General features: G+C 39.6%; 1 protein-coding gene across 2 annotated transcripts in view; it reads left to right on the forward strand.

The window, feature by feature from the left end:
* eIF2A (eukaryotic translation initiation factor 2A) overlaps nucleotides 1–22,774 on the forward strand; it is a 308,681-nt gene that overhangs the window by 228,062 nt on the left and 57,845 nt on the right. Inside the window, exon 6 of one of the 2 annotated variants that reach the window (XM_067791559.1) lies at nucleotides 4,183–5,250. The exons of the other annotated variant lie outside the window; for it this stretch is intronic. Within the exon in view, the coding sequence (XP_067647660.1) occupies nucleotides 4,183–4,574 (392 nt within the window). The 3' untranslated portion in view covers nucleotides 4,575–5,250. Of the gene's footprint in view, nucleotides 1–4,182; nucleotides 5,251–22,774 lie in introns of those variants that run through there. 2 annotated transcript variants of the gene reach the window in all.

Raw genomic sequence — 22,774 nt, forward strand, 5'->3', positions numbered from 1 at the left:
GAGCATCTTACAAGCCAAAGTTTTCGCCATAAGCCGGTGTGCAGAGATTAATTTACAGCGGGGATATACAAATGAGAGAATCGCTATACTCAGCAACAGTCAGGTGACCCCCCAGATTGTTAGAATATATCCGCGGTAGGTATGCCTGTCGTAAGAGGCGACGAAAATACCCTTTCAGGTTCCCAACGCAATATATAGCTTCTCCAAACCCAATTGTCAACCTCATCTATCCTTGGCGAATTTTGTTTCATTAACAGCCGAGGCTCTGGCGACCCCGAACTCCTCATGGATCTAGGGGTAGGGAGGGCGGTCTGGTCTAGAAGGTCGCATGTGGTCATAACAAATCGTTCCCGAGATGGTCGGGCTTGATACCGGAACGTACCGGATCTGCAAAGGACCATCGACATCGATAACACTCCCTTCTCTTCTGGGAGTGTCCTCATCGCTACAACAATAACAACAGTCAGGCCGCGCTCAAGGCACTATCATGGGTTGAGATTAAATCATCAACAGTCCTTGAGTGGTTGCCAGGTTGGCAGCGGCCGGAAACCCAATAGGACCTGAGCCCATCATGCCGATAGGGTCACACACCATAAGGGAAGAGGTCAGGCAAAAAGAGGCGTGCCTCAGAGAACAACACTGGCGCGAAAGTCCAGGACTTCGGAAAGCAAAGGCACTAATAGGAGGCTACAACTCAAAGCGATATAAAGCCATGATTAAAGCATTATTCATTCATTTATTATTCAAAGACTTAGAGGTTGACAAGTATCATAAGTTCATAACCCGTGAAGCTGATGAGCTTGTCTGCGGGTAGATCGATTAATTATTACATATTATCCTGTTTAAAGTGATAGCTTAATTCATTGTATCCAAATATCTTAAAAACTAAGCGATAACGGGACTGTTAAATTATGGGATTTGATGATTCCTACAATAAGCTTTTTAAATGATTTTTCTGTTAGATGCGTTTGGCAAGCTAAATAGATGGAGTGGCAGTTCGTTTAGGTAAAATAACTGCGAGCGAATTTTTAGAGTAGTTGTTTAGATATTTTGGCACTCTTGGCCCATTTTATGAACGAATTCGTGTGGCGTGGGAATGAGAAATTGTGATTTTATAGTCTGTTCTGTCATAAAATTCGTGTAAGACTGCTAACTTAATTATAGATTTAACGTCTAAGAGTTGTAGCTCTTTGTTAAGCGATATATGCTCTTCGTATATATTTATTTTTTTTTGCAGGGATTTTTAAGTTGTACCTACTTTCTTGAAGTTTTCTACAACCTATCGACGTGCCCCATGCTGTGATACCATGTCTGATGTACGATTCTGTTACACCAGGATATACGCTTCGAAGGACATCAGATGCTTTAAAAAATAAGATACGCTTCGTAATTTTTTCTGCAGATAGGACTACTCCAAGGTATTTGTATGAATCTACGGATTCTATTATTGTTACGCACTGGCAATTTTTATGTTGTTCGTGTAAACACTCATAGCCATGAAACTTGAGGTTGATTGTAGCAGACTTGATGTGTAGGGGTCTGATATGCATTTCTTTTATCTTAAGGGCATTGATTGACAAACCGTTGTCATGTGACCACTTAGCTATTTGATTGAGCTTCCTTTGCATTATCTCAATGGCAGTGTGTGGAACTAGGACCGCCGTATCATCCGCATATGCGTATACTTCGCAGTTTTTCAAACACTTTATCATACTATTGGCATATATTATGTACAAGAGCGGGCCTAGTTTTGATCCTTGCGGGACTCCGTTGGATACATATTTCTCTGTGCTATATTCTCTATCTATTTTGACTCTATATTGCCTTAGTTCTAGATAGCTGTCGAACAATTTCTGCAGGTTCCCTCTAATTCCCGCATTTTCAAGTGCTTTAATCATTTTCGAGTGTGACAAAGTGTCAAAAGCAAAAAGCAGCCTGAGAATTTTAACAGGCATACTCACAGGTCACTGCAGGCTAAAAAGCCACATGCACAAACTAGGTAATTCTCTAGTAGCCTCTGTCGGTTCTGTGATCGCGAAGATGAGACTGCAGAACACATTCTGATGGAATGCGATGTAGTCGCGAGAGGAAGACTTAGGATCATAGGATCGCCAAAATTATAAAGTAGTCACATACACTCTTTGAACCCGAGAACCATTCTGGATTTTCTCAGAGAACTCGGTTTGGACGAGGTGTTGTGAAGAGAATGAGGGTACAATAGACCAATACGTCACAGTGCTTAACCTCACAACATATCTATCTATCTATTCCTAGCAATTTGATTCGCAATTGACGAGAGTACAGACATATCTGACATAGAACAACCAGCACTTTTTATTCGGAAAATTGATGTATTGATGTGTTAAACATAAGCTAAAGGTGAAGATTCTTCCAATGTGTTACCGAATGTGCGGATCATATGGGTGCGTCATGGCGAAAGGTAGTTTGTGTTGCCACAGATGACACAAAATGACCGCGCCAAAGTGAGGCCTAATTGCGTGGATTCGACAAAAGCTTGATAGTGATAATATAGCCAATAATTTCATTGCCTTATACATCAAGAGGCGCTTTGTTCGAAATCATTTTGTTTAAAAAATTCTATGAACGTCGTTGTAAGGTGTGTAAACTTTTTACGCACTCATGGCTTGATCCATCGCCAGTTCAGCGACTTTTAGGAATTTGCTGATAGCAATCATTCGGATATTCCATATTATAGTGAGATTCGCTCGTTAAGTCGTGGTGTAAATCTTTTCTTTGAGTTCCGAAAATATGTATGCGTTTGTGTTTTTGGTTAGTACAAAATTTTCTAGAAAGTTAACCAATCCATATTTTGACTATATAATTGGTTTTATAGGTAGAGAAAGGAAACGAGAAGAGCTCGTGGATCCGGAATGGACGGCCGATTTAGCTTCTATGACAGATGTAACGCCACATTTGAACGCATTAAGTTCTTCCCTTATGGGACGAAAAAACCCAATTTTATCATATGAGTGATGAAATTGAGGCATTCAAGAAAAAAATATGTATGTATATTATTGAAAAGACAGTTAAATAAAAAAAAAACTTTGATTTTTTTCCGTGCCTAAAAACACTCACTGAAACTCAAGACGTAAATGTAACAAAGTATGTCGAGGAACTCGAATCCCTAGAAATAGAAAATCAAGGCATGATTTATTCGCTGCGCCTTTTTCTTTCGATTCTTTGAATCTATAATGTGATACCCAAATGAAAGCTAATTATAAACATTCGGCTTGCATTTTTAAGTTCTCCCAAGGAACTTGCGGTCAAAAATATCCTAATTTGCGACAGTTTTCTGCAGAAGTGATATCAATGTTTAACTCAATATACTTACATATGTATGTGAATCATTTTTTTCATTGATGAAACTTTATACGTGTCGGCTAAGAAGTCAAATATAGGATGTAAATTTCAGGAATGTAATCTGCTACGCAAGAAATATTTCCTAATATAGAGGAACTGGCAAAAAAAAAAAAAAATAAAAAGTATGTTAGGGTGGGGCTGAAATCCTGAAAATTGGTTTTCAAACAATTTGTAGTAGTTACGCCCAATGTTAAGTATTGTAATATTTTCTTACACAATTGTTCGTACAGTGACGTTTTAAGAGTTAAAAAACATCGATGTTAAGTTATTTTTAGCAATAATTTTGGCTTTTATGTTCTTTCGCGTTCTTTTAATGATATTCTATTAAATAATGGTCCTGAATCACTGGGACTGGCAGCGCCTATTTCAAAATATTTTAATTTTCTCCAATTGCATATAAAGGTATTTCGGAAGTAAAATAGCATAGATAAAAGGTTAGTTCCCGAATAGATATTGTCTACTATGACCTTTTATGACTATTTTAAAGATATTTTTTATATATATGTATATCTGTTTATGTTTATATATTTTTAAACTATATTTTATACATAATTGGTGTTTGTATTTTGTTTTGCTTACCTGTCCAGAGGATGAGTTCAGAGAGAAGTCGAAAGATCACATTAAAAAAGTTAATACATACTCGTAATTAAATATATAGTTTTATTTTTCGGCCTCAAACTCGTTAAACATCACAATAAATTTATAAACTTAAATTAAGTAACGTAAGCACCCTGCAAATACATATATTTAAAACATATTTTTCAACGAGGACTGATGTTTTTCTTTATGTTTTTATTCAAGGATTTCATGTCAACAAAAAGGCAAGCGTTGCAAAACCCAATACGCAAAATAATAGGAAGGAACCCGTCGAGTGTGATGGGAAAAATGCTGCAACATCAAATTTTGATCAGCCTCAGCAGCAAAGCCGAAAGACAAATCAAGCTTCAGATAGAGAAGGAAATACCGTAAGGGTTTTAAGTGACAATACTCAGCGTCAAAAACAACAATCAAAAAAATGTGGTAATCCCGAAAAGGAAAAGAAAATTCGCCATGTAGCTAAAAAACTATCGGATATCAAAAAACTTAAGGTGCGTCAAGAACAAGGGGAAACTCTTGAGTTAAATCAGCTCAATAAAATTTCCATGGAGGCTAAGTTTTTGGAAGATTTAAAGGTTTTAAAAATGACTACCTAAACCAGAGTCTAAACTGCAATACCCGAGTAGTTTAAACTGCCACTGAAAACACATAGCAGCCTACATTATTGCAAAATTTTGCCAATATCCTTATATCATAATATTAAGATCACAAATCTGTAAATGAAAAAAAAAAACGCAATTAAGTATTCATTTTTATTTTATATTTACTTTTTGTATAACGGTGTACAAAGCTTTTTAAAGTAGTTCAGAGTTGCGTGCATTTAGTAAAAGAAATCTATGCTATAGATTCGCTGGTCCCATAAAAGACTAGCACGATTTATGTGAAATATGCACAGTTCGTCTGATGTACTTATTAGCAATGAAAAATAAACCAAGTATCCGACAAATTTATTGGTGTACCGCCAAAATGTACTACATAAATCTTTGTTTCACATTTCTTTATGAAGAAATATGAAATTTGTAAATGCAATGATAAACCATTTGCACCAAATCATGAACTATCTTATTGCATTCAAACCAAAAACAATAATCAACCACAAATACTAAGCATCGATAACACATTTATGTATGTAATGGGTTTGTTCTTTAAAATTATGTATTTCGATTAAATATTAAAATAAACACCACTTGTAAAAGAAATGTATAAAAAAATAAAATATGTCTTGGATATGCGCATACAATAAGTAAATATAGCTAGAAAAATTAGCACCGATTAATATTTTTTATTCAACTAATTGCTTTACTTGGATTTGCAGGCGACGCTTTTCAATAGGGTTGCCAGATCTTTATTTTGGGTTCCCGGGAAAAACCTAAAATTTGAGCCAAATTCCCGGGATTTTTAAAAATTTTCCGGGACATTTGAAAAATAAGAATATAAGAAATATATATTTGTATGGGTCGCTCATTTCGGCGAAATAATTTTTAGATAGAATTAAACTTTTTAATTCATTTAATAATTTGGGAAAAATTTAAACAACGTGTCATCAGGACGGACAAGGCGACAGCTGTTTCGATTATACCTTGTAAATCTCTTCAAAGCCTTTTCTCGCGTTGTTTAAATTTTTCCCAAATTATTAAATAAATTATAAAATTAAAAATTGCTTGAAATAAATGTTTTCATACATTTAAAGCAATACGGGCAATCCCCGATGAACTCATACAAACAGACAACATTTGGTTAATTCGTTGTAATTCTATAAACAGAACAAAAACAGCAACAATACCAAGCTACTCTGAAACCGCCGTACAAACATGCATAACTTCAACACATAATTACATACGAAGTATGTGATGTGTAGAAAATTACTATATGTAAAAGAAGGCAGTTGGGAAAAACTTTAAAACAATAAGGCATGACGTAGCTGAATGCGTTTGTAACCATTTCCACTATCGTAGGAGTGCGGGTTGGAATCCCACTCCCGCGAGAAAAGGCTTTGAAGAGATTTACAAGCTATAATCGAAACAGCTGTCGCCTTGTCCGTCCTGATGTCACGTTGTTTAAATTTGTCCCAAATTATTAAATAAATTATAAAATTAAAAATTGCTTGAAATAAATGTTTTCATACATTTAAAGCAATACGGGCAATCTCCGATTAACTCATTAAACTTTTTAAACTCATTTATTTATAACAAATATTTTTATGAAAGAGGCTAATAATTAATACGTTTACTGTGTTTAATGCGAATTCAATATTCTATGGATTCATTTTGCTAACGTTATTTTAAAACACAACACTTCCCCATGCAAAATGAATATTTAGGTGTGCGATATGTCAAAAATTGACTATATTCAGAACCACAGTAGGGATGAATTTTTCTTCTTTAAAGAGTTGCATGCAATATGCTAATGAGCTGAATACAATCGAATCCGCAAATATGGCCATGTTTCGTAGCAGACTATATTTTATTAATTTTGATATTGTGAAAATGCCGGGACATAGCATTTCCCGGCGGGACACTTTAAATTTTATGAAAAATACGGGATATCCCGGCCAATACCGGACATTTGGCAACGCTACTTTTCAAATATTTTAAGATGTATTGCAAATTTACTGAAGTAAAAAATGTGTTTTAGGAATGAAGTTAAAATTTGTGCCGCAAATATATTTTAGGTGATTTCTGAGTCATTTTCTGAGGTTAATATGCATAGTTCACAACGATAAAACAAAAATACAACTTTCATAGTTTTTCCAAATTCGGATTTGTTTTTTACTTATACCTATAAACTTCTAGAGTTTTTACTTGTTTTCTCGACTAGAAGGTGCACCACAAATTATCTGTCTGGTCGGCAGGCATCGATGCAAAGGGGTGCCACAGGGTGGTCTCCTATCCCCGATTTTGTTTAATTTGTGTATATCGAAGCTCCCTTCGACAAAAGTAGCACCGAGGTGATTCCTAAGTAACACCTTTATAATTTTTGACAATAAAGTTCTATACAAAAATTTTGAAAGCGTTATTTCTCATTTGGAACGTTGATATTTAAATCTTTCTCACCCAGCTCAAGGAATTCCAGGACTTTTGTGGTGTAAATCCACGCAAGATACCTGAAAACTAAGTGTGCTGGCACAAGAAATACTTTTACTGCAAGTAAGACAGAAATACTTTTCCAAAATTATTATTAAAAAAAGTATTTTTATATTCAGCTTTTGAAGGAAATGCAAAAGAGATTTGATTTCGGAAGAAGTGTTTTGTGTAAAATTATTCCCGTAGCTGCTTGCAGAACCCCTTAAAGTTCAATAACAACGCTGTTAACCTGTTTCTTGTACCTAATTACATATAATCTGGTTCCGTTATTGCACAGTTGAAACATTCAAGACGCTTGATTTTTAATCAGAGGCCTCGGGCTAGATTTAGAAAATGGGAATTCAAAACTCACACTTTCTGAATCTAAGCTCTGGTATGAAGTTTAAACGTTTTGGGAAAAACCAAGCGTATATAAAAATTATATTACATAATTGTTTAGTTTTATTTACGATTTACTGAGTTTGCCATAACGCAATTTTTTTAACCGTTCCTTACTAAAACCTAACTGGCTATACATTTTATTTCATTGCAATCAAGTAAAACTATTTCCACAACGTTTGGTTGGTGAAAGACATAGACATCCTAGAAATGTTATACCTAAATAATTAACTTATAAATTTCCATATTCGGGTTTTCAGTCAAAATAATTGGAAAAGCGCCTTTATTATTTAATTGCCGAAGTTTCGACCATTTATTGTGGTCTTCTTCAGGGCATAGTTACAAATTTATAAAGAAAATAAAATAGCTTAATTTACAGCCCTATTCTGTGCACTTGACAAATTTACCATCTTGCTTATTTGTCAAGTTTGACAATTTATCATGTAATTGCTATTCTATGTAAAAAATTAAAAGCTTTTTCGTTGACAAATTGTCAATAAGTCAAACGGTCTTGATAATTTAATTTATACGGATAAATTTAAATTAGAATTATGTTATTGTGCGATCGAGTGAAAATGGAAGATTTATTACTTTTGCAATTATTGTGGGAAGATCCTCCTGGGGTTTTTGGGGGTAATTTCGGGATGGTTTTTGAGACTCCCTCGGAGTCATTTGGGGGTCATTCCGGGATCTTTTTGGGGACTCTCTCGTGGTAAGTTGGGGGTCTTGCGGGGTGATTTTGTGGACTCCATCGGGGTCCTCCCGGTGTCATTTAGGGGTCGTCCGAGATGTTTATGGGGACTCCCTCTGGATCTTTCCGGGATGGTTTTAGGGACTCCATCGGGTCCTCCCGGGGTCATTTGGGGGTCGTTATGGGATGTTTATAGGGACAACTTCGGGGTCATTTGGGAGACATTCCGGGATGGTTTTGTCCCCAAATGACCCCGAGGGAGTCTCTATAAACATCCCGGAACGACCCCCAAATGACCCCGGGAGGACCCGATGGAGTCCCCAAAATCATCCCAGAAGACGCCCAAATTACCCCGAGGGAGTCCCCAAAAAGATCCCGGAATGACACCCAAATGACCCCGGGAGGACCCCTAGGGAGTCCCCAAAACCATCCCGGTATGTCCAAATGACCCCGAGGGAGTCCCCAAAATCATCCCGGAACGACCCGAAATGACCCCGGGAGGACCCGATGGAGTCCCCAAAACCATCCCGGAAAGACCCCTAAAGAACCCCGGGAGGACCCCGAGAGAGTCCCCAATATCATCCCGGAAGACCCACAAATTACCCAGAGAGAGTCCCCAAAAAAATCCCGGAATGACCCCCAAATGACCCCGAGGGAGTCCCCAAAAACATCCCGGAATGACCTCCAAATATCACCGAGGGAGTCCTCAAAGCCATGCCGAAATGACCCCCAAAAACCCAGAGGATTATTTTTTCCTATTCCCATTTCGGGGTTAGAAGCGTAAAATGAGACATATCGCTCCAATTGCTCATGCGTAGCACGTTCCACTTTTGATTTCCTTGAAAAAACAATGATTTTAAAATAATTGTTACAAAAAATAATGAACAATATTTAGTTCTTACGTTTTTTCTATTTCGCGATTGTTGCACTAAACAGCTGATTTCTGTTTACTTTATTTAGTTCACGACAATATGGTGAAAAGCACAAGTCGTAGAGCTTTTTTAGAGTTGTCAAGTTTTGCACAAAATAGAAATATTTGTCAGCTTGATACAAATCTTGATTACTTGTGAACTTATTGACAATTTGTCAAGGGCACACAATAGGGCTGTTAGTTTCGCAGCTAAAAGTTACATACATGTTAACATGGCATATGTTAACAATTGCTACAACAATAAATGATTAATAAGCAATAATAAATGCAAGTAAAGTGGATATGCAACTCTTGTTGCACAATATTTCACATAAAAGCTCAAGAGGCAATGTCAGCAAAATTAGCTTAAATTTATTTAGAGCGGAAGTTCAATGCTTTCCCACAAAATTGCCAGACGCGATGTCAGCAAATTAAAGCTCCAATTCATTTAGACAGGAAGCCCAACACGCGCAACTAAAGTCGGGGTATAGTAATTTAAATATGCTAATTCAGGGAATAGCAAAAAGCAGCGGCGACGCCAGCGGAGTCGGCCAATTAATTAAGTTTAGTTGTAAGTTAATAATTTTTGTAAAGTTAGTTCTACTTTTGATGTGACTCAATAAAGGTCGTAAAGACCTTAAAAATATATTTTTTGGAATTCTTAATAAAAGATTCCTTAACTGGCGCCCAACGTGGGGCCTACGGTTGTTCGCGGGTTGCAAAAAGTAGTAGTTAATATCCTTTAGATTCCGTTCCGAAAAACACTGAAAAAAACGAGTAAAATCGCGCGATTAAATAAGCGTGCAATATTCAAGTGGAATACGTAAAGAAGAGAAAAAAACGAAAGAAGCAGCGAAAGCAGCAACCGAGGCCAGCGAATAGGAGCAGCGTAAATCGGCCCGCAGTAGACCGACCAAGGACAAAAAGGAGACGTCCAGTCGTCAGCCGGTACGCGAAGAACCTTCCCCAAAAAAATGGAGAAGCGAGCAATGTAACTTAAGTCTAGAAATACGATAGTGAAATAAATTTGTGAAATAAAAATTTTTAAATCTTAAAAGTAAATGAATAGTAGATAACTAAGGAAATTGTTTGAAAAGTGAAGTTGAAAAAAAAAGTGGTTGAAGTTAAAGTAGAAGGAAAATTTATTTGAGAAATTTTATTAGAAAAACGAGAAAATTGCAAAGCGAAATTGAATATAAATCTGCGAAAAAAGGATTCGCCTTAGAATTAAAATTTTAGGAATAATAACAAGCCTCCATTGAGAGCTACATTGATAAAAAGTAAAGTAAAAGAGTGATGAATTAACCCTTTGTGCATAATTAGTGATAACACTGAGAAAATTTTTAAGATAAAAGTGAATCAATTACCCAAAATTTAAATAACTAAATTTTTTTTTTATACATTAGACTTTCAATTGGTTCGGTTCATTGAATTTTACTATTAATAAAAGAAATTAATTATAACAAATAATTTTAGCAGTCGAAATGAATCCAAACAACCTGATTCGTCCACCAATACTGAGCGCACCACCTGCACCTTCTGGTCAGCAAGCTCCTCGTAACCCCAATACGTTTTCAATAGAAGAACTTACAAATATTATCTCAGGACTAGTAAGAAATATCCTGAAAACTGAGGGACGGAACCTAGTTCAAGCCGCCCTAAACCCCAACGCGAAATTTTCGAACTTTACGTAATGTCCGTATCGATACAAATTTAACCGTAATGTTTCCGAACTTGACAAAATTTCGGATGTCGTAAGATGTCTTTGGGAATTCTCTGGAAACCCAGGAGAATTCACATCTTGGAGGAAAAGTGTGGACCAAATCCTCCAAATATACGAGCCCCAAAGAGGAAGTCCCAAATACTATGGGATACTTAATCAGACCAATTCTTATTTTGTTCTCGCGGATTTTTTTATTCCCGCGGAAAAATTCCTCCAATTCTGTTCTCCTAGGGAGAACAATAATTGGGGAATAGGAATTTCGAATTTTCGAAGTCAGCTGTTTTGTCAATTGAAATTTCGTTGCACATTTCTTATTTTGTTTAAAAAATTGAAAAGTTTAATTATTGTTGCAAATTTGTTGGAAATTAAGAAATAAAATATCAGTATTTATTGCATTTCTTGTGGTATTCACTGAAATGAGTAATGAATTGGTGCCACATCAACATCAACAGCGGAACATAAGAAGAAGACGGCCGCATAACACAAATCGGCCGGAGTTGCTTGCTTTCATTCAGCAAAGCAATTTTCTGGCGGCCAAGTTGAGTTGAATTCGTCCTTCGTCATATGCCAAAATCTACTTAAGCCTTATAAAAAAATCCTTGCCCAATTTCTGGATGGCTGCATCAAATATGTATATCAAGAGCTCTACCGTTGCTTATGATATACTTTTCGACTTAAAATAAAGAATATTGTGGTTATAGTTGTTGTATTAACAGTGAGAATATTGTGGAAGAATGTACATAAATACATATTTTAGCACAAATTTGGACAAATAAGTGTTCTTTCTTAAAAGAACCAATTTCCTTTATTTTGATGCATTCCCTTTAATTTAACAAGTGAAAAAACTCCTATGAAATGGCAGAGAAATCTCCCTCTTCCTCACATTCATAATACCTACTTTTGTCCCATAACCGGTTTCCGCTTTTTCGAACATTGTTCAGAATAGGAGGAAAGGGAGAAGTGAAAAAACTCCCAAGGAATTTTTATTTAGAATACGAGGAATGGGAGAAGGGAAAAAACTCACACGGAATTTTGGTATAGAATTGGGCTGAACGTCATACGGAACAAAATTGTGGGCAACGCCGATGTCGCCCTGGAGTCGTACAACACTCCATTAGACTGGCAGGCCATATCAAAATGCCTAACACTCCATTACGAGGACCAGCGCGACCTTGGTACCCTCGAGTACCAAATGACTTCACCCGTACAGGGTAACCTTACGATCCAAGAGTTTTACCAACGGGTATACTCTCATTTGTCCTTAATATTAAACAAACTAGGCTGCATGGAAGTCGGCACAGAAGCCCACTAACCCGCACTTATAGGGATAAAGCCCTAGACACTGTTGTCCGTGGCCTCAAAGGAGACTTACCCAGACTCCTTGGAACAACTTTCTCTTTTATCGCCGAGATATCAGCTCCCGAATCAACCAGCAGTGCTACTATCTTCGCATTTATCCTTGCTTTTATGAAGTTTGTGGTGGTTCCTTCTCCCAGGAATCCTATGGTCTTTGGTTTTGTGGCCCCGAGTCCTGACGGTTCGGGATATATGAGTTTTCCTTGCCCAAAGTCTGTTTTGGTTGTTGGTGTTTGGCCTTCTGCTTTGGTTTGAACATGTTCTTATTAGTCGAGCTAGGGGTTATTTCACCTGCGATATGGATTGCTTCTATCAGCTTTTTTGGTCTCGCCGCTGCTACTATTGTCTTATGCGGCTCTGCCAAACTGCTTTTGAAAGCTGTTAGACCAATTTGGTCGTTTAATCTAACGATTATTTCCCTGTGTTCACTCCTTTGCTCAGATATTTGTATTTCATGCAAGGAAGCTATTAAATTCTGTATGCGGGAATCAAAGGTGAGGATTGTCTGAGAACCCTTAGAGTTCTAGTGATTTCTGCATGCAAGCCAGAGGCGGTCTTGTATGATCGGAATGCATCGTTAAGTGTTGTTTTCAGCGTTCCCAAGTTGTGAGGTTTACTTCCGTCGAAATTTTATTTTTTACTTGTTTTGTGACTAGTACGAATTTGATGAGGATCGCCTTTTGAGCTTGATCCGCAAGGCTGTCATGGTAGAACTCAATCAGCCCTAAGAAACTGTGGAGTTCTTTAAAGCTTCCCCTGAAGGTTGGGATGACCTTAGTAGCTGTTACCAAAGCAAAGGTCGACATTGTTGCTGCATTTGCTAGTGTTTTATCAATCGGTTTTATTGCCTCTTCTGATGGTAAATCCCTAACGTCTTCCTCATCAAGCGAAATTCCCTCCTATAGCTTTTCAGCGCTCATCTATATATATAAAAAGAAGTGTACATTTTGATTGTCACTCCATAACTCGAGAACGGCTCGACTGATTGCCATGAAATTTTTAGGAAAGATACAGGAAGGAGAGATGATGGTTAGTTGTTTTTGAAATCCCAAATCGGTTTAGCCATTCTTGAGTTATGACTTTTTTTTTAGAAAAATTTAATATATATTTTGGAAGCTCTTTTTTCTGGACCGCAAAGCTCGAGAACGGCTGAACTTTATATATTGTTTCGCATCCGATAGCACTTTGTCGCCAAAGGCGATGGAAACTTTGTGTTTGTGCTAAGTCGGATTCGATAGGGACTTTACGGTGGACCAAAGTTTACCCACACCGGCAGAGAGGTTACTACCTCTTAGGTGCTCCTCCCATTTCGCCCGCTTGTGTTCGTCCACAAGCAATCTGATGCGTTGGTTTATATCCCTTATTTGGGGGTCGCCTGGATCAAGCTGTCTTATAAGGTCACGTTCTCTCGCTAAGTTCGCGGCCTCCGCCGGGAAGTGGGGCCGGATTTCGGGAATTCTCCCGGCGAGAATGAAACGTGCCGAGGCGGATTCAATGACCTTACGGAAGGCACGCTCCCCTTGGCGGGATCAGTCGGGATAGGGAGGGCAGCAATGCGGTTGTCTGTAAGAGATTTATATTCTTCCCACTTTCCTTTTTTGAAGTTTATGAAAGTGCGTTTTTCGGTGACGATGAAGTCGGCGGTACGCTCGAGCGAAATAAGTATGGGCAGGTGGTCGGATGCCAATGTTACCATCGGCTGCCAGTTGACGCAGTTTACGAGTTCTGCGCTCACGATTGAGATATATGGCGAGCTGTGACAGCTTCCTACCTTACGTGTGGGGGCGTCTCCGTTTATTGTGCAGAACGTCGTTTCTTCTATTTGATCCGCCAACATCTCACCCCTACTGTCCGCCCGCAAGTTTGAATGCCATAGATCATGATGGGCATTAAAATCGCCTAAGATAATGCGATTGTTGCCAGTGAGTAAGGCCCTGATATTAGGGCGGTATCCACTGGGGCAACAGGTGGCAGGAGGGATGTAGATGTTGATGATTTCTAGGTTTGCATCGCCTGACCGGACAGATAGGCCTTGACGTTCTAAGACATTGTCCCTGCGGTCGATGCCAGGATCAAATATATAATATTGCACAGAGTGGTGTATGATAAACGCGAGGCCGCCTCCATTTCCGCTCTCGCGGTCTTTCCTGTGGACATTATGCCCAGAGCAGGTCTGCAATGCAGATCTTGCTGTGAGTTTAGTCTCTTGAATCGCAGCAATGCGGATGTTGTGCCGCTTCATGAAATCGACTATCTCCGTAATCTTCCCAGTTAGTCCATTACAGTTTAACTGCAGAATTCTGAAGTGCATAAGGGGAGACGCCGCCACTCTGGGGGTAAGTGACGGGTGACTACGCCTGGGGTGTGGAAGGCCAGGACGCAATTGCTGTTGTGGCCCTGGGACTGGGCGTCCTTGGGCAAGCATTGGGGTACCCGGATGATTTGGGTTTGCGACCTGGCAACATGGCGCGATGAAACCCGTCGGGGGATTGCCGTCGCGGAGACCAGAACATCTAGGAAAGTGGCACCACCCAAGGCAGGAGCTGCACTGGGCGGATGTCGCAAACCTATATATTCTGTGCTGGCAGACGGTGCAAGCGGAGGTAGGGATTAAGAGTCTGTTTCCCTGCACCTACACGATTGCTGCCGGAAAAGAGGGGAAAAGACGGGGGCAGGGGCTGATGCTCAGCATTGCTACCAACTCTACTACGAAGGTAGCAGTTATGAGTGGTATCAGCTGTTTGAGTGGTTGGCGCCGTGGGGCGCGAGCAGCAGCGGGTACTTGTTGTGGCTTGCTGAGCAGCGGGGCTGCTGGAAGGTAGTGGGGGGGGGCGCTTAGGCGTAGACTAAGGGACGCCCTTGGGCGTGAACAGCAAGGAGCTACAAAAGATTTATAAAAGTTACGTGGACGTCGGGTTTTGGGATCAAGCCCAGAACAACCTGTCCGATGCAACCATCCCTTGCACGAGACACACTGAACAGAGTATGACCGTCCTAAAATGATTCTTTTCCGGCAGATGCAGCAAAACCATTTCTCAAGACCGGGGTCAGGAGACGGACCCGGATTGGATTCGATGCCTTCCCGGAGTAAGAGATAATGGATCAGTCCTGCTGCAAGGAGCTGCTGGGAGGATGACAATTTGTGGGAGGGACGCAACAAATTAAATGGGGTCACACTGAAATGACAGTCCTTGGTCGGGAAAAATCCCGAGTCGCTCCGGTACATAGAACCGACTGCTTACGGTCGACAAAGATAGACGGAGAGCCAGTAGACACGCACATAATCGCAAATTCAGCGCGTCACCAATCACCATCACCGCTAAAGAGGTTGAGGACGCCATTGGTCGCGCTAAACCATCCAAAGCAGTGGGCCCAGACGCCATAGCCATGCCGATGCTTAAAAGCCTAGGGAAAGAGGGTTTCAAATATTTAGCGCATGTCTTCAACCTGTCTCTTTCCACCTTTGTCATACCCGAGAAATGGAAAATGGCCAAGGTGGTCCCGCTACTAAAGCCTGGGAAACCAGCTAACATAGGTGAGTCGTATCGTCCGATATCTCTCCTATCGCCAGTGGCAAAGACGCTTGAAGCCATTTTGCTCCCTTATTTTCAAGCAAATTTGCAGCTAGCCCCTCATCAGCATGGCTTCATACTCCATAGCACTACCACCGCGCTAAATGCCATTAGCACCCAGATAAATTGCGGTTTAAATCAATACCCCCACCATAGAACAGTACTCGTAGCGTTAGACCTATCAAAAGCTTTTGATACGGTCAACCATGGCTCGTTACTACAAGACCTGGAAGGGTCTACCCTTCCCCCCCATGTCTTAAAAGGTGGACCGCAAATTATCTGGGTGGTCGGCAGGCATCGGTGCAATTTAGAAACGAAACATCAAAACTAAGGAGAATTAAACAAGGGGTGCCACAGGGTGGTGTCCTATCCCCACGTTTGTTTATTTTCTACATATCTAAGCTACCTTCACCACCGGAAGGAGTCACAATCGTTTCCTACGCCGATGACTGCACAATAATGGCCACAGGCCCAGGCCCAAAGATCGATGCGCTATGCAATAAAATAAACGGCTACATCCCTGATCTCTCCAGTTTTTTCGCCTCGAGAAACCTGGCATTATCACCGACTAAATCTTCCGCGACCTTATTTACAACATAGACGTCCCAAATGTCGACCATTTTGAACATCCACGTCGATGGCACTACGCTACCAACTGTCCTACACCCCAAAATCTTGGGTGTGACGTTTGATCAGGATCTACATTTTGGTGAGCACGCAGCCGCAATTGTTCCGAGAATTCAGAGCCGTAACAAAATCCTCAAATCCCTCGCTGGCAGTACCTGGGGAAAAGATAAAGAAACGCTCATGACTACATACAAAGCAATTAGCCAGCCGATTACGTGCTACGCGTCACCCATATGGTCGCCAAGCCTAAAAATTACCCACTGGAAGAAACTACAGGCGTGCCAAAATACTGCGCTCAGAATCGCCACGGGCTGTCTTCTTATGTCCCCAGAACACCATCTGCATAATGAGGCGAGAATACTCCCCATCAGGGAGAGAAATGAGATGCTGACCAAACAGTTCCTGCTGAATACCCAGAAACCTGGGCATCCCAACAGACATCTGATTGATGAACCAGCACCGCCTAGGGGCTTAAGGAGTCATCTCCGTAAGCATTTTGAGGAAATACGGCATCTGAGAACCCAGCCGTATGAAGCGAAAAAACACAAGCAGGTCCTTGGTGAACGCCATAAACAGGCGTCGGACCTTTATGCCGGGAATTGCCCGGTGAATCCAGTACTTAAAGAAAAGTATCCAAAACTCGCGGAAGAGGAACGCATACTCCCCAGGGAAACGCGTGTCACTTTTGCTCAACTTCGCTCTGGATACTGTAACAGGTTAAACTTTTACCTATCCAGAATCAACCCCGACATACAAAATGTATGCCGCGCTTGCAATGTTTCCCCACGTGACACCAACCATCTCTTTAATTGTAATGTGGAACCAACGCCTCTAACACCCCTTTCCTTGTGGTACACCCCTGTTGAAATGGCAAGTTTCCTTGGACTCCCGGTAGAGGATATTGATGACAATTTGTGATCGGTAGCGACTATTAGGTGGGGCGAGCATTGCTACAACAACAACAGAACGGCTGAACCGATTGAGATGAAATTTTGAGCATAGATTTGGTGGTGGCTCGACATGGTTAGAGGCTAAAAAGATTCCAAAGATTTAGAAACGTTTTAGATATATCGACCAAAATGTGGACCAGGGTAACCCTAAAATGCGGTCATGCGATATGTGTATCAAACGATAGGTATGGACGAGGGTTTTAATGTAGAGTTCATTTCCTTTCAATATCCATCATAATTTGCGAGATATCGACCAAGATGTGGACCAGGATCACTCTATAATATGTATATAAAAGAAAGTGGTATTAGTTAAACTATTTATAACACAAGAACGGATGAACCGGTTTAGATGAAAATAGGTGGAAAGGTAGCTTAAAACCAGGAGACGGATACAGGATACTTCTTATCCCGTTCTGTGGACCTAGGTAATCCTGGGATGTGTTTGTACAATATGAGTACCAAATGGAAGCTATTTAGGGGCACTTTAATACGGGGTATTTTTCGTACCCCTGTGTGGGCCCGTGTACCCCTAGACAGTGTTTATCTATATATATAAAAATCAAATTTTGTACGTGTGTGTGTGTATGTGTGTGTTCGGTATGGAAACATATTTCCGACACTTCAATTTCCGTCAACTATAATGTTTAGGCTAAAAGTAATTTCGATATATATAAAAGGGGCGTGGCACCTCCCATACAAATCAAATCATTGGTACTCATAACTCTGAATGTATACATGCCAGAACATTGGAATTCAGTAAGGAGTTATATGAAGTGAGTCCCTAACACCACCAAGAGAATGTGGAATTAGGAAAAACTGGGTGTGGCATACAAATGGAATATATCATACTGTAGATCTCTGGATGTAGTAATGGTAGGATAATGAAAATTGATAAGGAGATATATGAGGTTAAGTCCTAAGTAAAATGTGGAATTGGGAAAAAAGGGGCGTGGCACTTTCCCTAGAAATGAGGTTTTTCAGAACTATGGCTGCCGTACAAACTTAGATTATTTTAACACCTAAAGTTTGACTGCATTGTTGAGTTTGGCTGCTATTCCTTTTGGAGCATTAGTAATCTGCCGCCGTTAAAAAAATTTGTTAGCTTCAGTCTATCTACATCTATATATATCGAAATCAAATTCTGTGTATCTGTGTGTTACCTATGGAAACGTATTTCCCACTCTTCAATCATCACCAAATTTTGGCTGTAGGTTTCTTCGATCAAGACGAAGGCTTTTCATATTTCAGAATTAAGATTTTAAATTGAAATTTTTTTTGGCTATGCGAACGAGCAATCTTAGGTCCCAAAAATGATCATGTTAACAAAATCAATGATCGCATTCAAAACCAAATTCCTGGTAAAGTGATGAAATATAAATCTATCGACACAGTTACAGATGAAAATCAAATTGTGAATTATCCAATTGAATTTCTAAATTGTTTTAGAACAACCAATCATGCTTCTTCGAAATTTAGACCCACCAAAATTGTGCAATGGAACCAGACTTTGCGCTAAGAAATTAATGCCGAATGTAATCGATGCAACGAAGGACAATCGCTTACTGTTGCAGGATTACATTTACAGAGTCCGTGCTTTTCCCATGGCCATCAATCATGCTTAGGTTGCTTGCTCTAGAGTTGGAATGCCAAAAAATTTGTTTATCTTTGCACCGAACGAAAAAACCAAAAATATTGTGTACCCACTTACATTACAATAAGATACAACAATAAAATGGTTTAAATGAAAATTTCACCAAATATGCGTACATAATTCGATTCAATTTACAGAACAATAAACTAAATTACCAACAAACAAAACAGAAAAAATTACACAACATTCATTCGATCTCAGGCGTTACAACGTACGCCGGATAAAGCTAGTTTAGAATGAAAATAAATTTAAACGTTTTTAAAAAATTTTCCAAGCGAATACCTTATAGCCTACTCCAACGAAGAAGCAACTGCATAGCTTCATTAAGTATGCCTTATTGACAACTTCCCCAAAAGTGAATTCGTCATATTAAGAACAAACCAAAGGAATCCAAAATTCGACATGAAAAATCTTTCATTCCTAGATTCGGTTTGCAGGATCGCCATGTAAAAGACCTAGTCCATTGATAAGGATTGAATGGAGTATTATCCTATCTCTCCTCTAAAGGACCTTGTCCAAAGGAAAGGATTAAAAAATAAAAAAAATAAAAAAAGGAAAGGATAAGATTGAGTATTATCTTAGCTCTTCAGCCGCATTTATTCAAGCATTAAAATGCCCGACTTTATTCGAGAATAAGGACAAACACCTGGTTTAAGTCCAAAGTCAAAAATAATTTATTTTGGCTTATCGCCAGCTTGTATATGTTTACTGTCAAATTCTTAATTCTAATCATTAATACAAAATTGCTTACTTGCTAAATTGAATTTGGAACAATTTTCATATTCGATTTCCGAATGCAATACGAGAGCTTCAATAATACTGTGACGAATATTAGCATCACTAATTGATTCATAGCACTAATCTGATACTAAGTAAATAAAGGCACAACAACAATAAAGTAAGCTGCCACTGTGTACATCAAATCAATCATCATTTACTCACATGCATACAAGGCAGCAGAGAGATACTCACAAACGCATGCCATCATCAGCAGAAGTAGTGCTTACATAAACACACGCATATGGATACAAACAACAAATATACATGTACATATATGGATGGTAAACAAGCATGAATTTCGAGAAGTTAGTAGACCTTAGGAGAAATGGGTGGACGAGACAACAGAGAGTATCCAAGCAGCGAAAGCTGAGTAGTTCAGTTTGATTTAAGCACGCTATCAGTTGTGAAGTTAAGTGCTATTGTGAAGTACTTTCAAAGTAGCCTAATAAAGACCATCTTGCATTATTGAATATTGGAGTTATTTATTCAACAATTTAGAGATACGAACGTTAGCAGAAGGTTGGAAATAAGCGGAATTTCACTAAATTCGTTACAATTGGTGTCAGAAGAGGAATTGTTGAATAAATTCCGAAGATTGCGAATACAACTTCGACATGGCAAATTTGAGTGGATTGAATATCCATCAACTGAAGGAGGAGTTGGAACCCCGTGGATTGGCTACTACTGGAAATAAATCCCAGCTACAAAGACGACTAAGGGTAGCTATGGTATTTGAATCAAAGCTGACGAGTATGTTTTTCATTCTGCTAGCGACAAGACAACAACAAAAATGGAAGAAAAAAACGAAACACCGCATACAGTGCCGAGCACAGATTTTAACATGACATTGGCTACAATATGTACACAAACATCGACAATGGCATCTAACCTGGAGTCACAGGAGGCACGCATTTCAGAAATGTCGTCGCAAATGTCATCTCAGTTGGAAGAACAGAAGACATATATGTCATCTCAACTGGAAGCGCAAGAGGGACGTATATCTGAAATGTCGACACAAATTCGGAACAGGTATCATCGCAGCTCTTTGCGAAACTGGAAGAGCAGGATGCAAAAATTTTACAACTCGAGAACAAAATTGATGCCGAGATAGAAGCGTTGAATGGTCTTATGCAGCAGTTATAACTAAATCGCCCAGCTGTTCCAGCGAGCAATCCGAAGGTAAAAACTTCATCTATTGACGGCTCTGTTCCTTTCCAGGTATTCAAGTTTCAGTTTGAGAAGACGTCCGCAGTGACCAACTGGAATGCGGAAGATAAAGTTGGTGCACTGTTCGTGGCATTGAAAGGGCCTGCAGCTGAAATCTTACAGACTATTCCAGAGTACGAGTGGAACAGTTATGAAGCATTGATGGCCGCTGTCGGGAGATGTTACGGAAGCGAGCACAGGAAACAGATATACCAAATTGAGATGCAAAACCGTTACCAATAGGCGAAAGAGACTTTGCAGGAATTTGCGTCGGATGTTGAAAGGTTGGCTCAGTTGGCAAATGCGGACGCACCCGTGGAATACACTGAAAGGGTAAAGATTCAGAGCTTTATAAATGGCATACGGAATGTCGACACAAAGCTACATACGCAAACCCAAAGCCAACATTTGCAGAAACGGTATCACATGCATTGACTGAGGAAACTGCCTCACTATAGAGTAAACAAGCTTTCAAAGCACGCCGTGTGGAGGTTGGAAGGCCAGATTGGGTAGACACAATTTTGGGGGCACTGAAGGGATCACAGCAGAAAAATGTCGGAGTTATGAAGTGTTTCAAGTGCGGTAACCCAGGTCACATTGTACGTCATTACAGCTCCGGTCCTGGTTGGTCGTAAACGCAAGGCTGAAGGAGATAAGCAAGAACGAGTCAGATGTAAAGTTCGAAAACATGCCCCAGCTATTGAATGTCCTGTGATACCTATCTCGCAAATTGGAAGGAAATGGAGCAGTCTTACCGTCAAAGGAAATGTAGATGGCAAGGAGTGTGTACTGACTGTAGATACGGGCGCATCTCATTCGTTAATCCGATCTGATTTGGTCAACAGGTGAGTAAAGCCATTACCTGGAGCAAGATTGCGTACGATTACTGGCGAGTATAACCAAGTCCAGGAAGAAGTGGTATGTGAAATCTTAATTGGGGAAGTCATGGTTCTACACAAATTCGTTGTGGCAGAGATCGTTGATGCAGTCATATTGGGAGTGGATTTCTTAGTTGACTGTGAGATCAGGATCGATATGCAAAGAAGGATTATGCAGTATAAGAACAAGGATGTGTAGTGAGTGTAAGGGAACGGTCCAGGATAATGAGTAGCATGATGAAACACAGATACAACAAGAACAATAATTCGGAAGGTTTCTTGGAGGGAGATTTGGTACTGATATACAACCCTTACTGGCGGAAAGGTCTTCCATTCAAATTTTTGTGCAGTTGGGAAGGCCCGTACAAAGTTGTGAAGAGGATCAGTGATACCATCTACCGCATATAAACCACGAAATAGAAGAGTGGTTCATTTGGAGAGGCTAGCAGCGGTTGGATCGGGAGATTTGTCTGATCGGCACGATCAGACTTAGGTGGAGGGCAGTGTGACGAATATTAGTATCACTAATTGATTCACATCACTAATCTGATACTAAATAAATAAAGGCAAAACAACAATAAAGTACGCTGCCACTGTGGTGTACATCAAATCAGTCATCATTTACTCACATACATGCAAGGCAGCAGAGAGATACTCACATATGTATGTCATCATCAGCCGAAGTAGTACTCACATATACACACGCATATGGATACAAAATACAAATATACATCGGTCCAATGCCAAAGTCACGAATGTGCATATTTGATGTGTTGAGAAAAACGCGTAAGACAATGTTAAAAATAGAGATTTATTTAATAGAGATTTAATTTTGCTTTTTCAACCACTATTGGATAGTTTACTTTTATAAACCACTAAGTAATGTTAATTGAAAAATGATTTTTTAATTTTTTTTCAAAAAAAATGCACATTTGTTGTTTTGGCTTTGCAAAATTTGACATATAAGTTAAGCCTCCCGGTGGGCGAGGCG

The sequence above is a fragment of the Eurosta solidaginis genome, chromosome 5, assembly GCF_040869045.1.
Source record: "Eurosta solidaginis isolate ZX-2024a chromosome 5, ASM4086904v1, whole genome shotgun sequence".
Classification (NCBI taxonomy): domain Eukaryota; kingdom Metazoa; phylum Arthropoda; class Insecta; order Diptera; family Tephritidae; genus Eurosta; species Eurosta solidaginis.